Source organism: Melanotaenia boesemani, chromosome 6 (genome assembly GCF_017639745.1).
Source record: "Melanotaenia boesemani isolate fMelBoe1 chromosome 6, fMelBoe1.pri, whole genome shotgun sequence".
Classification (NCBI taxonomy): domain Eukaryota; kingdom Metazoa; phylum Chordata; class Actinopteri; order Atheriniformes; family Melanotaeniidae; genus Melanotaenia; species Melanotaenia boesemani.
Window position 1 is genome coordinate 32,812,819 of NC_055687.1, and position 17,359 is coordinate 32,830,177.

General features: G+C 38.9%; 1 protein-coding gene across 1 annotated transcript in view; it reads left to right on the top strand.

Annotated features, from left to right (window-relative positions):
* The window catches only part of LOC121642112 (vacuolar protein sorting-associated protein 13B-like), a 334,030-nt gene that overhangs the window by 134,040 nt on the left and 182,631 nt on the right, over window positions 1–17,359 (top strand). The window contains 2 exon segments of the mRNA XM_041988605.1: window positions 10,042–10,151; window positions 14,973–15,105. Coding sequence (XP_041844539.1) covers window positions 10,042–10,151; window positions 14,973–15,105 — 243 coding nt within the window.

The following is a 17,359-nucleotide window of genomic DNA, read 5'->3' on the forward strand; positions in this document are numbered from 1 at the left end:
AACCACTTAAGACTATGTCTTTAAGAGGAGTAATCTTCAATCTGCTGTGGCAAGCAAGAAGAGGATGAGTTGGATAGTGGGAGTGGGAACTGGAACAAAAAGACCCCCAGAGTCTGAAATAGAGAAACAACAACAGCGAAAGACAGTGGTTTGATGTGTAAGCTGTCTGATACAAACATTTATTATTATACTACATTTCTCTCGATTCCTGCCAGTCTAACCCAGTGTTCATTATCAGCTTTATGGTTTGGTGAAGATGTGCCTAATTGAAATGGTGACTAAGTGGTCTCAAGGGTAATCATTGAGGTTTGGTAGTGCCCCCCAAGCTTGTGTCAAAATGCCCTGCAACATTCTCCAGTTGGTATTCACTGTTTTTGACATTCGGGTGCTGCCAGATGTGTGGTAGTCACAGATGTGACTGCACCTTATAGACATTTCAGAACAAGATTTTGGACTGTTGTTTTCCCCATTTTACTGTGGAAGAGTGCAATCAGTCAGTCCACCAAAAAACTCAAATCAAGAGGGAATACCAGCATGAGAATATTGCAAAGTTTTAGCTGCATTGTTCTTTCTACAGAAGCATGATCCTTACAAGTTATCCCTTGTTGTAAAGGCGACTAATCAGGCTTTCCAACTTTGTACAGCGCAACACTTATTGGTTTTACCAGGGGAAGAAATACTCAACCAAACACAAATTTCCCTACTTTTTGTGCCAAGTTTAGATGCTCTTCATGTCATTGTGATAAGTGCAATGCAGAAACAGTTGAACAGATAGACACGTTTGGAATAATTGTATCTTCATCAGAGGGAAGAGCAAGAGAAGTTTTTTTAAGTGTAATATCAGGAATTTTTATTCTAATACTTAGTTGCTTTTAACTGGGGTCGGAAATCAAATCTCAGCTCCAAATAGGAATTTAAATAAATAACATTAAAAAGTACTTGGTACCAGATATACATGCACACAGAGTTCTTATCGGTTTATAGCAGAAGTCCCTACAAGATAGTGATGATAAGGAATACTTATCAATTAGGATGGGTTTATTTTGGATGCACCCAGTTTTTTATTTAAATAGCTAATAATTTTTGTGAGGAGGTTTCCTATCAATGCAAACTGTTACATTTTAAGCCTAATGTTCAGAATAAACATATTTAGTGAACTCTTTGTGTTCCCTTTTTACAAATTTTAAATCAAAACTAGAGATATGTTAGATTTGACAAGAAGAATTAGAATTTAACAATAAAATCAACATCATGATATTCAAAAGGATCCCAGCCCTAGTTGTTATAAGAAAACACAACATTCATCTTCACAATTTTCCATATTTTTGAGGTTTTTCCAGTAAGAATGTTTTTTCCTCACATTTCTGGCAGCATCAGCGTTTCTTTGGGATTTTTTTGTAGAAATAGTTGTTAGCTGATGGAAGCTGTGATCATCACTGGAAAAAAAACCCTTTTAAAGGATGGCTGCATTCACTTATTGATTCTTTGAGCTCCACAGCTCAAAAATGTGTCATCAGTGACCGTTTGTCATCCATGATTTTGCCAAAATTGAAAGAGTATAGACTTTACCTTAACTCATTCATTTTATAGACAAATTGCTTGATAGAAATTTTCACACCAACTGAGTGGCTTACTTACAAATGGGGCGACAGATGTTGACATGAGATCTGCTGCTTATAATTATGCAACTGTCAGATACTTCACAGCAGCATTTCCAGCTTCCTGAATGACCCCAGATCTCTGCCAGAAGACTTTGATCAGTCACTGAGATCATTTCTTTGTCTGCTGAACTGACAAAAGACTAAGCTGAAATGTTGAGCGAACAGGGATTCTGCAGAGAAGTGGATGGACTTGACTGTAATTAAAGGCAGAATTCTGTCATTGATTGTCCTTGTGCAATCTAGAAGGCAGAGGGCTGTGGAGTAAGCTTAAGGGGATAACTGGAGATGATGGGGTCAGGCACCCACCATCTGGATGTTTGTTGTGAGAGGCTGCTGGATTAGAAAGCTGGGCAGTTTTAAAAGTCGAGGGGGAAAAAAGGAGTCAACTGTAGAGGTTATAACAAAAGAATAAAATGATATTGTCAGGTGATGTAGGACCAAGGAAGGAGGAAAAAGGAAGCCACAGTATCCTTTTTTGTTTAACCTTTAAAATGCAAAACCATTTTTATTTATTTTTTTTATTATTTTATTATTTTTTTGTGCTATATTTAGAAAAAAACTACGTATTTGTTTTATGTATTTCTACTTATTTTTGTTCTTTTAAGGCAGACATAGAACTTTCCTGTCACCTGTTGTTCTTTAGCTGCTCCTGATTGGACATTAGCCAAGCCAAGCTAACTTTAGTTATATAGCACCTTAAAACTGCAGCAACCACTGACCAAAGTGCTAAACACAGGAATTTACGTTCTCTTGTTGGTCAAAGGTTTGACAGGAAGTGATGTCATAATTCTCTGTGTCTAAATAGAGGTCTCTTGGTGACATAGTAGTGACAGTGATCTTTTTTTATTCCGAAATGTTGGTGTGGATTTACCATATAGTCTCTGAATAAACACTACATTTTGCGAGTGGATTGTTAACCTCATGGATGGGATATAAATGTCTGGAAAACTTTCGTAGGTCAGTGTTTCTCAGTCCTGGTCCTCAGGGACTACTGCCTCATATGTTTTAGTTCTTTCCACCTCCAGCACACCTCATCCAGATTAATTGAACTCCTCGTCAATTTCTTAGCAAGCCTGCTAATTAGCCATTTATTTCAGTCAGGCATGTTACAGTATGAAAACATCTAAAACATGCAGGGCAGTGGTCCCAGAGGAGCAGGGTTGAGGAAAAAACTCCATTATTGTAAGCTATTGATCACAGTTTACCCCAGAGAGTTGCACACTACTGTTCTTGAGAAATTGTTGACAGTGTAAGTGATAGTTTCTCAGGAAAGCCAACAATCTACTAGGAGTAGATCAGTGTTTTCTCTTAATATCCATAATTAGCTTAGAATATAACATTTTTGCAAAATTGCTTACACTTAAGATATTGCTATTTTCAATAAACGTTTATGTTGTTACGGCCTAATTTATATAAAATACTTGGAAGCCACAGCACATCGAGGCAAACGTGAGATTATTTTACTCCCCCCTTCATGACAAACTGAGAGAACTCAGCTTGAACTGCAGAGGAAGCCCATGAAGCCAACTAAATGATAGCAGCGATAAGGCTTTTTCAAGGTAACTATGCAAAACTTCAGCATTCTGTGGGAAAGCAGCAGCAGAAGCAGAAGTCTGTTTATTTTTATGAGCTCAGAAGTGTCTCTCCTGTTCCCTTTACATTATGCTGGGGCTCATTTAGAGTTCACACAGTCCACCATATGTCCATGATGGATATGGTAATGATACATTAATGCAATCAGGACCAAGTCTGTTTTCTCTCTCATTAAGAAGACTAGCTATCTTGCTGACAAAAAGCTGGGTCACATTTGGTTGTGACTGAAAGCATTTTCTATCGATGTGGTTTGAAGTATCTCTGTGAGCCTGCAAGATCTTAGCTAGAGACAACATCTAGAATACTCCAAATCAGTTGGGGCGCAGGCAGCAAATGTGTCTCGTTGACTTTTCAACACTATAAGAGTATATGTGGATTTATGAAGGCAAGGAATCAACCATAAGCAGTCTATGTATGGTCATGGAGCCTCTTATCAACATCTGGAGCCTGACAGAGCTGCACTTCTACTGCTTCAGCTCCCATTCTGGCCTCCACTGGCCTGCAACAGATTCTCTGGAGGTGCAGAAGGACATTTTCCCTTGGTCAAGTACTCAATGTGTGATCTGTATTATGAGATATAAGATTCCATTGTAGGATTTACATTAAGGAAATTTAATTATGGACAAAAAGATTAATTTAGGGCCTTGATCATCCTTCAGAAGCAGGTCAGTTTTTTCCAAATTGTACCTTGTTTGGTTAAAATACCAATCAGCCTGAGGTACAGCTCAGTACTAGTGATGACATACGTTACATTAATTTAGCAGATTCTTTATACAGATCCACTCATATGTGAGGGACATATTTGGGGACAAATATAGCGTTAAATATCTTGATCAAGGATGTCATGAACTGAGGAAATTGGTATCAGACTAGCAAAATCAAACTGAAGGATTTCCACTCTTGCTCCTTCAGTTTCACCAACATGAAGCATAGATTTATTTGTATAAATCTACAAATAAAATCTTTAGTATTATTGTTTTATTGTTATTAATATATAGTCTATTTAAAAATTTACCTCTGAGATAAATAAAGGATTTTTCATTTATATTCATTTCATTTAGAGATTAAAATACTTAAGATATCTATATTCATACCAAGGGAATTGTTGAATTAAACGCTTTGGGAGGTGTTTAACTCACCACCAGCAGTGTTGAGTCAACCATCCCAGAAGGATACTCTTACAACACCACTGCAGCATATTCAGTATTTTTGTTTGGGGTCAAACCGCAGCCTAAAAACTTTAGAACTTTAGTAGTTCCACAAATAACAACTATGAGTCATCAGCTCAAGCTGATGGAAAAGAGGGAGTTTGTCTCCTGATCTTAGGTAGAGTTGACGTTTTGAGCCCAGCAGCAACTCACAATAAATATGCTGCACATCCACATTTGCACAGTACCTAAAGGTGGATGCATGTGTATAATATGAAAAAAGCTCTTTTAAACATGTCCAATACATTTATATTTGCTGCTCATCCGTTTTGGGATTCTTGTGATAAATCTCACTCAAAACTTTGCATGTAATGAGACTTGCCGTTACTGACCCATAAATCCTAAACATTCAGGTTCAAATTCTGATACACTTTCACACACCAAGTACACTAGTCAAAATAAATCTGATCAGGTCCCTAAATTCAACATAAACTGGTCTAAACACTGTGCTTCACCTTTTATCTTTATTTGTCACAGATAAAGTCATGCACGGACCCTTTAAATCATTCCTTCTTTTATTTAGCTCTGGACCCTTCACATGTTTGATTTATTCACCTTTACTGTATAATAATTCTTTCTTTTCTCATATGTTCATACTTTTTTGTATATATCTGTATTTTGTATTTATTTCTCTTCTTTTTTTATATTTGTGAGGTGAATTGACTGATTCCTCTTCTCCATATTTCATTACTTTGTTGGCTGCATGTTAACTCACATATGACAAATCTGAACCTGAAGGAGTACTCCATCATCATCCACTATTTTTTTTATGTGAATGCAAAAAACTGTACTACTAAATACTTTTGTATTCGTCTGCTTTGTATCTGTGTTTCTTTAATTTTCTTTCTATCTGTTTGATTCAGTCTGAAACTGCATTTAGTGTTTTTTTATTATTATTATTTTAAAGCCCTTTTCTGCTACTTTCCATATTGCTCTCTGTACACCATTTGTTGGTTTCCTCATGGGCTGAATCACTTTCCAGCTTTCTTCCTTCCCATTACTGTTACTGTACCCACAGCTATAGTCAACCTTTATGAGGTGGGTCTAACCTGTCAGCTGCAAGCTACCACTGTTGGATCATAATGAAAGACACACACACTTAGGCTTATATATTCTGTTAAAACCACACACACTCACATACACACTTGCTGTATGTACCAACTTCCAGCACAGAGAGTTAAATAGGCCCAGAATGAGAGCAGGCGTTCCGTAGACCGGGGTCTGTTTCCAGTCAAACCTGCCTGTGTCCTTCCTGAGCCCCAGGGCTCCTGTGGCAGCATTGCCCCGGGCTGCTGGGTCACAGCTCAGCAGGGGGAGAGCAGTGAAAAGAATCTATGTCACAGACTGGTTTGTGTGCATGTGTGCAGAGTGAAGAGATTATTAGCAAGAAAGTGTGTGACATCAGTGCCTGTTCAGTGACCCACAGCTTATGGTAAATGGAGCCAAATAGAAACACGGTGTTCATAAAGATGCATTTACACACAAAAATATATATCCTAACCTTCACCAATGTTCCTAGCACCCACCCACACACAGCTGAGTCCCTTTTTTTAATGGTGTCAGCAGCTCCAGTTCTCTCTCACACTCGTGCACACACACACACATACACATACGTATACTTACATTGACACACACATCAGTAGAACACCTGTCGAGCTGCACAGCTCGCTCCAGGACACCTTCAAGTCATGAGCTCATCGGAAAAGCAATTAAAGGCGGTGTAGACCCTGTACGCTGGCGTAATGTTTTGTTTTGCTACTTGGCTTAGAAATTAACCAAACCTGTCAGAAGTCATCTGGCTGACACGGGCTGGGCTATATTTATTTATTTTCTGTTGGAGAAGCTGGATGCAGGGTCCCTGCGCTGCCTCCCATCCAACAATGAAACAATTCTGAGAGGGTGATTAGCTGGCTGGGACATAAACTCTCCCCCTTTCTCGCTACCTGGGGGGTGGATGGAGAACACCTCCCAACTCTCTTTGCCTGAATCTTTACTCTGATGTTGGGGTCATGGCCCTGTAGTTGAGAGGTTGTGCCCTTTGTTACCCCAATCAGGGCTGTGGTCTCCAGTGTAGGACTTGGTTTTGAACTTGCATTGACCTAAACACTCCCCATTTCTCGGATTTCATGATTGCACTGACAGAACAAAAACAGATTTAGCATTAAGAGATGTCAGTATTCTAGGTAATGTTACCTTATGTAAAACTGTAAGATAATGTAAAGATTTGGGCCTTAATGATTACAAGGACTTGACCCAGAAAAGAAGAGACTGACAATAAAGACAGGATGAAAAGTTTTTAAGTCTTTTATTTGTTTGGCCTAATGTAGCCTGAGGCCGGTGTGAGACGGCCATAAAACAACACCAGCAGTCTCGTGCTCCCTTTTAACTCTACTGGTCTTTCGCCACTGAGGGGAAAAAAGAAAACACCTTTGACATTAATAGGTCCACTGTGGGTTAGTCAACTTAAGTGTGTCTTCACAGTACATTCTGTGATTCTACATATTCTCAGTCTAGGCCACTGAGCAGTTTTCTGGTGTTTTCTTCAGGAATCATTTAGGAAGTAAGAAAAACACCTTTGTTATTATTGTCATCACTTTCTGTAATTACCCGCATGCCACCCTGTTAGAGCAGAGGAAAAACAACAGTTAGCCTGCTGCCGAGGTCGCCCTCTGAGTATGCCAGGCCCTTTCATGGTGCTCCACGCTTCAAAGGACGTGTCACTCTTACACAGTTATTTCAACACAATGATGAAACAAGAACACAGTGTGAATGGTAAAGCCTTGGCCTTCAAAGCCTCAAAAGCCAGGTCAACACATATTTTATTTCTTTGTCACTGTCAAACTAGCAGAGAGTTGGGGGAGAAACATTGTTTGCTTTGTTAATCTTAGAGAGGGAGCTTTTTGAGTAGAGTTGTGATCTATCAACGTGGTAAATTCTGTCATTAACAGATGGCGAACCAACCATAAACACAGATGCAGTCAGGGTGCAGCTGCTGAATTGACTGAAAACCTTGATAAGGTGCCAGTTATTTAAGCAATCTCCAGCACACTCAACTAGCCAGTTATACACTGCTATCACCAAAAAAAGAAAAACTAAAAGGTCACACAATCTAATATTTTGTTGGACCACCTTTAGCTTTATTACGGCAGTATTCGCTGTGGCATTGTTTCGATATGGCTCTGTCATAATGTTGCTGAACCTAGACCTGACCAACTGCAGCAATCCCAGATCATAGACTGCTTCCACAGACTTGTACAGTAGGCACTGTTTTGCAAGACTATGGTTCCTCACTATCCTTCCAGTTTGTTATAAAGCATTGGACAGTTTTTTTTACCCAGTTTAAGTAGTTTCTGCATCTCCTTAGATGTTTTCTCTGCTTAATGCCAATGATTTGACCCTTCTTAAACAGACAAACATCTTTTCCACATGGTTGTTTAAGAAATGAGAAGCTACTCAATGCATCAGTTTGGGTTAAATAACTTGTTGCCAGCTAAAGAATAATTGCACATGCAGTAATTATCTTATGGAAGGCTCTTACCTATTTGCTTAGTTAAATCCAGGTCGCAACTCCTTTTTTGGCCAGGCAGCTTATCTACTCAAGTGTTTTTCTGTTGTGAAAATGACATAATACTTAATGCACTATGCAGGTTCTATGTAGTGAAAAATTATTATTGTACTTAAATGTTATTATGACCTTTAAAAAATCCAGCTTGTCATGCCTTCATTAAAAAAAGAGATAAATCTTTTTTTTTTTTTTTTTTTTTAATGTATCACTGCAATAACAATCCATCTATTGCAGAAACTTAAATGGATTGTGAAATAAACAAAATAGGCTACATGGACCACAAGTTAGGATCAGTTCATTAAACATGTGCCTTTTGGGTCCTATACTGTTCATGCTGCCATAAGCGATGATGAAACCACTTTAAGTCGAGCCTCAGCCCCACAACCACAGCCAAAGCCTATTAAGCAGCCACATTGTGGTATCGAAGTTCAAGCCACAGGACTGAGGTTACAGTATGATTCCCCGTGAGGATGAATAGAATAGGCTGAGCAGTTTAAAAAGATTGATAAAGCGATATGAGGAAAGATTGTGTTCCAGAAGGACAGAAGAATGTAATGGAGAGATATATAAGGGCAGTATTAATTGAATGCATAAAGAAGGGTATTACACTGAAGTTGAAGCAGAGCCAGACATCAGCAAGTAAACTAACAGAAGAACTGATCAGTAGTTTGGCTTGATGCAGTGAGAAGAATCACTTTATTGTATACATCCTAGACTAGTAATAATTAATCATTCATTTACTCCTTTTGAACAAGGACAACTTTGTTACATTACATTTTTTTTTTTGTTTTAATATGTGTTTTTTTCCTTATCTTAAAAATAAACTCTCAAATCAAATAAAGGAAAATCTTTTTATTATTATTATTATTATTATGGATAATAATAATAATAATAATAATAATAATAAATTAAAGGTTGTATTGAAAAGTACATGTATTAAAAAAAAAAAAAAAAGAAAACTTTTACATGTCTTTTGTTTGACGTCATACATTAACTTCATGCTCCAAATACACACATACATAAACACACATAAGAGTTCACAGGCCACAAATCTCGGTATGCTGTAAAAGTGGAGCAAATTAGAGCAGTTTTATTTGCATTGTTCACAGGGAATCATGAAAGAGGGAGCAATCCCTGCCAAACTTCAGAGCTAGTCTAACAAAAACACGTGTTAGTGTCTTTGGTAGTGTGAGTGTGCTTAGGGAGGGTTTATAATTGTGCTTTGTCCATGCTTTAGAGACACTAAAATGTTAAGGAAAGCAGCAGGCAATCAGGCTTTATTGAAGGTGAAGCACACGCAAGTAGGTATACACACACCTGCATGCCTCCGTCTCTGAAACGGGGTCTGAAACAGAAGACCAGAGTCTTGTCCAAAGCTCCATTAAACTGCTGAAAGTCCTTCTAGAGCTGAAACATCCTCCTATCGTCATGCTGGGACATTCCACGGCACGCCAGAGGCCCTGCACTAATCCTGCCGGCATGGGAATCATTATTGATATGATCCTAATGCATTACCTCAGGGCCTGCTTATTGTTGGTAAAGATTATTTTTTAAGAGTAAACCAAAACCCAGAGAAAGTCTTGAGTTTCATTGAAATTTATCAAAAGAAAATGTTATTCTTGGCTTAGTGTGATACCACTTTGAACAGCACAATTGAAACAAACTGTGCTCCTTGCTGCACTCCAACAAGCAGCCCTGATACCCACCAGCAGGTCATTAGGACACACTATAAACGACACTGTCCTGCAATGGAAGAACCTGATTCTTAATCTGAGAACACTGGTCCTAAATTACTTTCATATTATGATCAGCTTACATTGATTTAAGTAATTTATATATGCCTCTCTCCTTTGCAGGAGTCATACTTTACAAGTTTTTTCCACCTCTTTGTGTTGATTGCTTAAGCATAACTTTGTCAAATCTGTGCTTGTGGAAACCCAGCCTGAAGGAACTTAGATAAAATATATTTGGATATTAGTTGTTCTTTTCTGATGTGTGTGTTTGTGCTTTCCAGGTGCAGTCCTGCTGCTCAGTGTCCAGGGCATAGCTGTCAATGTGGATCCAATCTTCTGCACATGGTTGCTGTATCAGCCTCACAGAGGGAGCAGCAGGAAACAGCAACAGGTACTTGACCCTGTGTCAGGATCTGTCAATTTATCTTACAGGCCTGAAGTTCATTCATACTTTTTTGTGTGTTTTTTGCTGCTTATCTGGAGCCTAACCACAGTTGTGGAAGAATTAATTCTTATCCTATCTCTTAGGATGAGCTCAACTCTAACATGGAGGCAATAATTTCTCCTTCTTGTCCAGCTTTTTAGTAAATACATCACCCACTTAACTACTGGTTCCAGACAAATCCCAACCAATATTCTGCTCCATTTCATTATGATTCATAAACAAGACTTTAAGTTTGCCTTTGCGTAGGAGCTAGAGCATGTTTTAACTTGCATTCAGCTTTTATGAAGTACTTGAAGTATTAACTACTCCTTTTCTTTTAGTTGTTCCAGCTAAAAACTTGAAGCTAACATAAATGTCTGCAGCTCCTCCTCCCTCTACCTTGTCTACTCTTAGTTACCTTCATACATGTGCTGTGCTCCCTGTCTTCCATCTAGTTTCTCTCTGTTTATTTGACAGGCGGTCATGATGACGGTTATGGACATTGAATGCTTTGTGCCCACACTTCATATACACACATAGGCACAGTCGGTTTGATTGCCTTCGACATAGCACAGGTTCACCTTGTAAAGTCAGAAAGAACATGATTTTTATCATATTTTTGTTCTTTTAATGTTGCTCTGCTTTATGCCTCTTGTAGTTTGAACAACCTCTTCAGGTTGTAACTGTATGAGAGTAAACACATGTTATAAGCTGAGCTGCAGCCAAGTGAAGGATACACAACACCGGCTGCTTCATGTGAGATTGTGAGATTTTGTGTGTTTATGGTCATGCTGTAGCAGATGTTTGTGTTTGTGTGAAGCTGTCAAACTCAGCTGCCTGTCAGGGCCACTTCTCAAGGCCTGGTTAGTTTAGACAAGGCCTTCATCTAAAGAGCAGTCAATGGCATGTGAAGGACAGTGGAGAGGACACAGACTTGTTTGCAGCAGGATTCTAGGACATGCTGAAAAATAAGGCAAACAGGAGGAGGGAGGAAACATATTGGAGTGTGGACAATAAAATAATAAGGAAGCATGTTTAACTTGATCATTGCTTTCTAGTAGAATAAAGCCAAAAGTTGCAGAAGGCACAAGAAAAGTTGATGCAAGAGAAGATTATTGAAAATATCAACAAAAGGATGTTAGAGAAAAAAGACATAAAATATAAGGAATGGGCAAATGTAAGGCAAGCATGAAACAAAGAGGAGAGGATAGTGCTGAGGAGGTGAGGTTGGATTAAAAATAAACTGAAACCAGAGTGCAGGAAACAGGAGAAATCAGATAAGTAGAGGAATGGCTGGGGAAATGAGTAATGAAGAGAAACAGAGTAAGGGGGGGCAAATAGGCATTTGCTTTGGCTGTTTTCAACGCCCCCTGCCCCCCTATTTGCCGGGTAGGAGTTAGTCTGTATTATGTCATTTAAGAGGAATGAACAACGGTCATTAGGTATAGAACCTGCCTTTGACATAGAGGACTAAAATATGGTCAAAAACTTTTCTACAAAGTGATTTATATTTCATTTTGCAACTACTTTACATCTTTTCTCAAACACAAAAAACCTTTAATAAAGCTTTTTGATTTATTTTTATTGTTTTTGTTATGAAGCAGCTCGAGTATGGAGATGTAATGAATAATGTCCAGAAGACAGTGTCATATGTTGGAGTTAGGTAGTTGACTCCTCATGTTACAGAGCAGTGAGCGCCCATCAGTTCTATTCAACTGCTCCACATCAACAGCTACAGGTGGAAATAAACACAACATTTCACACACAAAAATCATTTTCCATTCACTTAAAGTACATACAAAACCAAATAAGGTAATAATGCTTTCTGACTGATGATGATCAAAGTAGTTGAGTAGAGTTTTGGACGTACTCAACACAGAGCAGAGAAACCTTCAGGGTCATGTTACTTATCTAAGATGAAAAATAACAAATGTCAGCCTTAATTTATTTAGATTTTTTCCATTTGTGTCCTGAGCTCTCCCAACAATGAGGACTTTTCTCAGATGTCTTTCAAGGCAGGACTTCTGTGCCCTTTTTTCACGCCAGTGTTGTGTGAAAGTGCAGCGGCGACATGGGAGGCCAAAGTTGATCCGCTGCTGATGCACTTATGAGCCGGCAAGGAAGGTAGAAAATGGTGGCAAAGCGGGCCTGCATGGACGTGTCTGGGGACGTCACAATTACAGATTTTCTCGGTATGATTATTGTCAAAAAAATAATCCCGATTATCACAATTATTATGCGTAAATCAATTTCCCTACACTATAATGTGTAAAATCACCTGAACACTCCTTATATGTCTATTAGTTTTATTTATTTCCATCTTTTCATGCCAAAATAACTAATTAATATAACAACAAAGTAAAGTAACTAAGAAAAGTCTTTGAAGCTAAATCTCCTCTCCTGTTAGAGAATAAATAAATCCTACATATTAAGTCTAGATTTCTCTCAGATGGAAAAGGGAAAAGGCTACAGGACCTCTACCTGAACGTGGGACGCTCCTTTCTGTAAACTGCATTATAAAAATGGTTTTGAACATTTCTTTTCAACCTGAGTAGCAAGTTTAGAAACACAGGGAAAAAATTTAACTAGCTTTGACTTCCGGCTGTCCTCATGCAGAATAGCTGTCATTTGTTTGAACGTAAATAAAACTACAAGGGTGAAAATGAGGAAAATCGTATATCTGGAATTAAATGCTGTTTCTTCTACGGACTATGACTATCACACACCAAGACAGAAATCCATCTGTATAATTAAACATTCAGCGAAGGCGTCACGTCATGCTGTAAGACCAACCTGAGTCGTACATAATCACAAAATGGCAAATGACAAAACAACATTTCATTTCAGTGTTATGTTCAGAGTGATTTGTCCAAACTACTGTACATTCACCTTTACTGTAGCATAAAAAGCTGCTGCTTATCCTACAGGTGGTGGAACATATTGGAGGTATTTCCTCCTTTCTCTGCAACCTTTTATGTCCTGCTTTACATGCTGGTGAGCCGTCCCCCACAATGACACCCTCTTCTTTTTTTTCTTTAACCCAACAACAAAATTTAAAAAAATCCGACGAGGATGTCTTAATCTGTTTGTTTGGAGGCAAAAACTCTTCCTGTGCCGCGGTGTCCCGCTCAGGCAGCCTCTTCTGCAGCGCTCACAGAACCAAATCAAAGCAACACCAGCAGAAACACGTTGAACGTTGTTTTTGTTCCGTGCGGGAGTTGCACTGATCTGCTGATATACTTCATACCTAATTTTCTTTTTTTTTTTTTTTTTTATAGAAACTGGTGATATTATAGGTTCTTTACAATTATTTAATCATAGCGTTTAATACCACTTTTAATTGTAAAATGAAATAATCGTAACATCCCTAGATGTGTCTTATTGAACTTTCCTCTCTAACCAACAGTCCTGTTGTCACTCTGCTGTTTCCATTAAACACCGAAACTGGTGTTGTAAATTACCAAAGAGGAGCCGCAAGTCACTGAGGACACTTTTATTTTTCTGATGAGGTGCAACTGATATATGAAAAGGGCTAAAGGCTCCAAAATACACAGACATCAGGTAAAATCAGGATTTTGACCCATTTGAGGTAGCTGTACGTGTATGCTCTGCACAGCCATGCTAGCATACGTCTCTTTGTTGTTGAGGCTACTCTGACTTTAGTTAGGGCTGTTGTTGATCGTTTAGCTTGCTTTGCTGCTGAAAAGACAGAAGCCAGAGTAGACAAAGATTTGTTTTGTGGTGGATTTAAAGTGTTTTAATGGAAAATGGAATTTCAGCCTGAGCTTTTTATCCAATAATTTTTTATCTGTTGTTTTGGCACTTTTGTCCTCTTTGTGATAAATCTGTTGTGATCTTCTACCTTCAAACAATCTTTCAAACAACTTTCAGCCTAACATTTGACTTTTAGCTGACTTTTATTACTGGTGTAGGACAGAACACAAGCATTTCTATGTTGTTAAAATATCCAAAATCCTTCACTCAGTGTTGGGTGAAAGCTGCACACATAAAAAACCATTATTTTACATTTTTGAAGGTCTTATTATTAACAGAACTAAATTGTTTTAAAGTTATTTCAACTCGTATATTCTCACCTCTGTTAATAAGAAGCAAGAACTTGGCAAGAATTTAGAATCATATCTCACTCAGAAGCTTCACATTAGGAGCCCATTTTTAATCTCAACCACAACCAACATCTGGGTCGCAAGCTAGTCACTTTAAAACAGCTGTGCTGATGTGTGTGTACTTACAGGGGCAGCAGTACACGGTTGGCCTGCTGCCTTGTGCAGCTGCATCATAGCTGAGTGATACTGCTGGCTGATGCTAATAGGGTTTTCTCATTTCAGAGCAACCTTCCCCTCCTCTGTCTTTCAGCCATCTTACTACCAGCCAGGATATGCATGTAGATGTGTGTGTTTGGCGTGCATGGGAGACTGCTAAGAAAAAACAAGGAGCTGTCACTGGTCTTTGTTGATCTTGGAGGCTGGAGTTGTGTTCCTTTGTATTTTTCTTCTCTAGTGCCTTTTTTTTTAACCTGCCTCCTTGTGTTTTTTGCTGTGTATTATGTATGGTTTTCCCTGACTAACCCAGAGGTTAGAAATTGTCTAAAGCTATCTCTGAGTAATGTTCTTACTAACTTAGGTCAGTGCTTACATAATGTTTACTTATACAACTAATGACTTGTACTTTTTTTTAAAGGATGAAACTAAGAAAATGTACTTTAACAGGCAAACAATAACATATTTCAATTTCATATGGAAGCTCAGTCGTGTTGCTGTGTCATTGCAGAATCCAGGTCCAGTCCCTCTAGCCAAAAGGAGGGAGGATGAGGTGTCAGTAGGGAGCACACCGATGGCCAAACAACCTTCCAATCAGGCCTCAGATTATGCCAGCAGCCCAGTGAAAACCAAGACAGTGACAGGTAGGTTTACACCTCAGTATGTGCCTAAGATAAAATGTTAAACACATCACAGGACCTAATGTTCACTAAAGAGTGCTCTCTCAATATTTGAATTTCAATGTCTTATAGTAGTGGAATAGCAGCATTTAACTGTGAACGTTGTTTTGTGTGGTGTTGTTACATAGCATGTTATCATGCACAAACAGCCTAGTGAGGCCATTTCTAAGAGGTGCTACATATTCAAACTTGCCTCTGACATCTCTTAGTAGTGTTGTTGTGGCTCCTCTGGGTGCTCTTTAAAGGTGAAACAGTATATATATATATAAATATATATATATATATATATATATATATATACACACACATATATATAAATTGTTCCCTCGCCCTCCGTGGGCCTTCTGGACCGAGATGTCTGCAGTTTGTCCTGTGATCTGCTGTAGCCACTCTTCCAGTTTGGGGGTTGTGCTCCGATGACCACGAGCACCACTGTTGCCTTCACTTTCCAGGCCTTCTCAAGTTCTTCTTTCAGGCCTTGGTATTTCTCCAGTTTCTCAGGTTCCTTTTTCCTGACGCTGCAATCGCTTGGTATTGCGATGTCTTCCACAGCGGCTTTCCTCTGCTGTTTGTCCATCACCACAATATCCTGCTGGTTTGTCGGTCTGGATCTGGAAGTCCCACAGGATCTTAGCTCGGTTATTCTCTGCCACCTTCGGAGGTGTTTCCCACCTTGACCTCGGGGCTTCCAGTCTGTACTCCACACAGATGTTCCTGTACACTATACCAGCCACTTGGTTATGACGCTCCTTGTATGCTTTCCCTGCCAGCATCTTACACCCTGCAGTTGTGTGCTGGATTGTCTCAGGGGCCTCTTTGCACAGCCTCCACCTGGGGTCTTGTCTTGTGTGGTAGATCTGGGCCTCTATTGCTCTGGTGCGCAAGGCCTGTTCGTGAGTAAATACATATATGTACACATATATATATATATATATATATATATATATATATAGACTGACTGGAAAAACAAAGAAAGGAACATATCATGCTGCAGGTCTTATAAGGGCTGTTACTACTTGTTCTTGTGTGGGTACCAGTTGCTTTCAGGTTATTATTAATGTTGCTAGAACAAGTCAGCAGACATTTACTAACTGCTGATTCTTCCAGAGGGCAAACACAGTGCAAATGCTTCAGATTTTTCTCACAGCTAAGTAAACCTCAGTGATATTGAATGTTGATCACCTGAAAAACACTCTACACATGTATTTATAGATTCATACCTGAGAGGAAAGCTGGAGCTGTGCATGACAGAACACAGAAACTTACTGACTACATCAGTGGCTTTAATTCAATGCTCATAAACCTGATAGACAACCTCCTCTCTCACATATTCCCTTCTGGATATTAAATTAATGTGACCATCGGACCATTTTGACTGTTTTTATGGAACTGAATTAGATTTAAAGCTAAAAAAGAAAAGAAAAAAAAAAACAAAACAAAAAAAACTTTAGACTCCGTCCTTCAAACAACATTTGCTGCCAAAATGCTGCACTGATGAGTCAGAGAAAATAAGCAAGTAGGATTTTGCTGGGAAATGTGGCCCCAACAGGAATGATGAATCCTTATTTTTTGGTGATGTCACCTTGTGGCTGTAAATAACATTGAATCTGTGTAACATTCTCCCCTGTTTTGTTATTAAAAATGTTCCTTTGACATTTCAGCATCTAAAATAGGCCATTAAGGCTCCTTCCCTGCTCGTTCAAAAGGTTGAAAGCTGAAAGGTCATGCCGCTGTTTCCTCCTGGTTTTCCCTCTCTTCCTTTTCTTGTTTCATCCATTGCACGCTAATGGCTTTTTCCATACCACAGCATCTTTGCTTATTCATGTCCCAGCAGTATATCTTCTCATTTAGCTTGTCAGTAAACAATCACCTTGGCTCCAAAGCTACATCAGGGTGCAGTTTGTCAGCAACACTCACTAACTGGAGTACACTATCTGTCAGAGTGTCTTCTGTCTTAGTGGATGGTCCTCAGTATCGTCTTTTGAGCATGTCTATTGTAAAGTTTTTGCCTTTTCTTGTTGTTGTTGCTGCTCTTTTGTCTTAGTCACTGTGTCTGGATGCCTGTTCACCAGGTAATTGTAAATAAGTGAAAACAAAACCGGCAGGATCTTAAAAGTATCTACATACACAAATAGCAGTGTTCACACATGGTGTTTTTGTTCTTGTGATTGGTTCAGAGGACGGCACATCTGGTCCTAAATTGTGTCTTTTAAAGTGT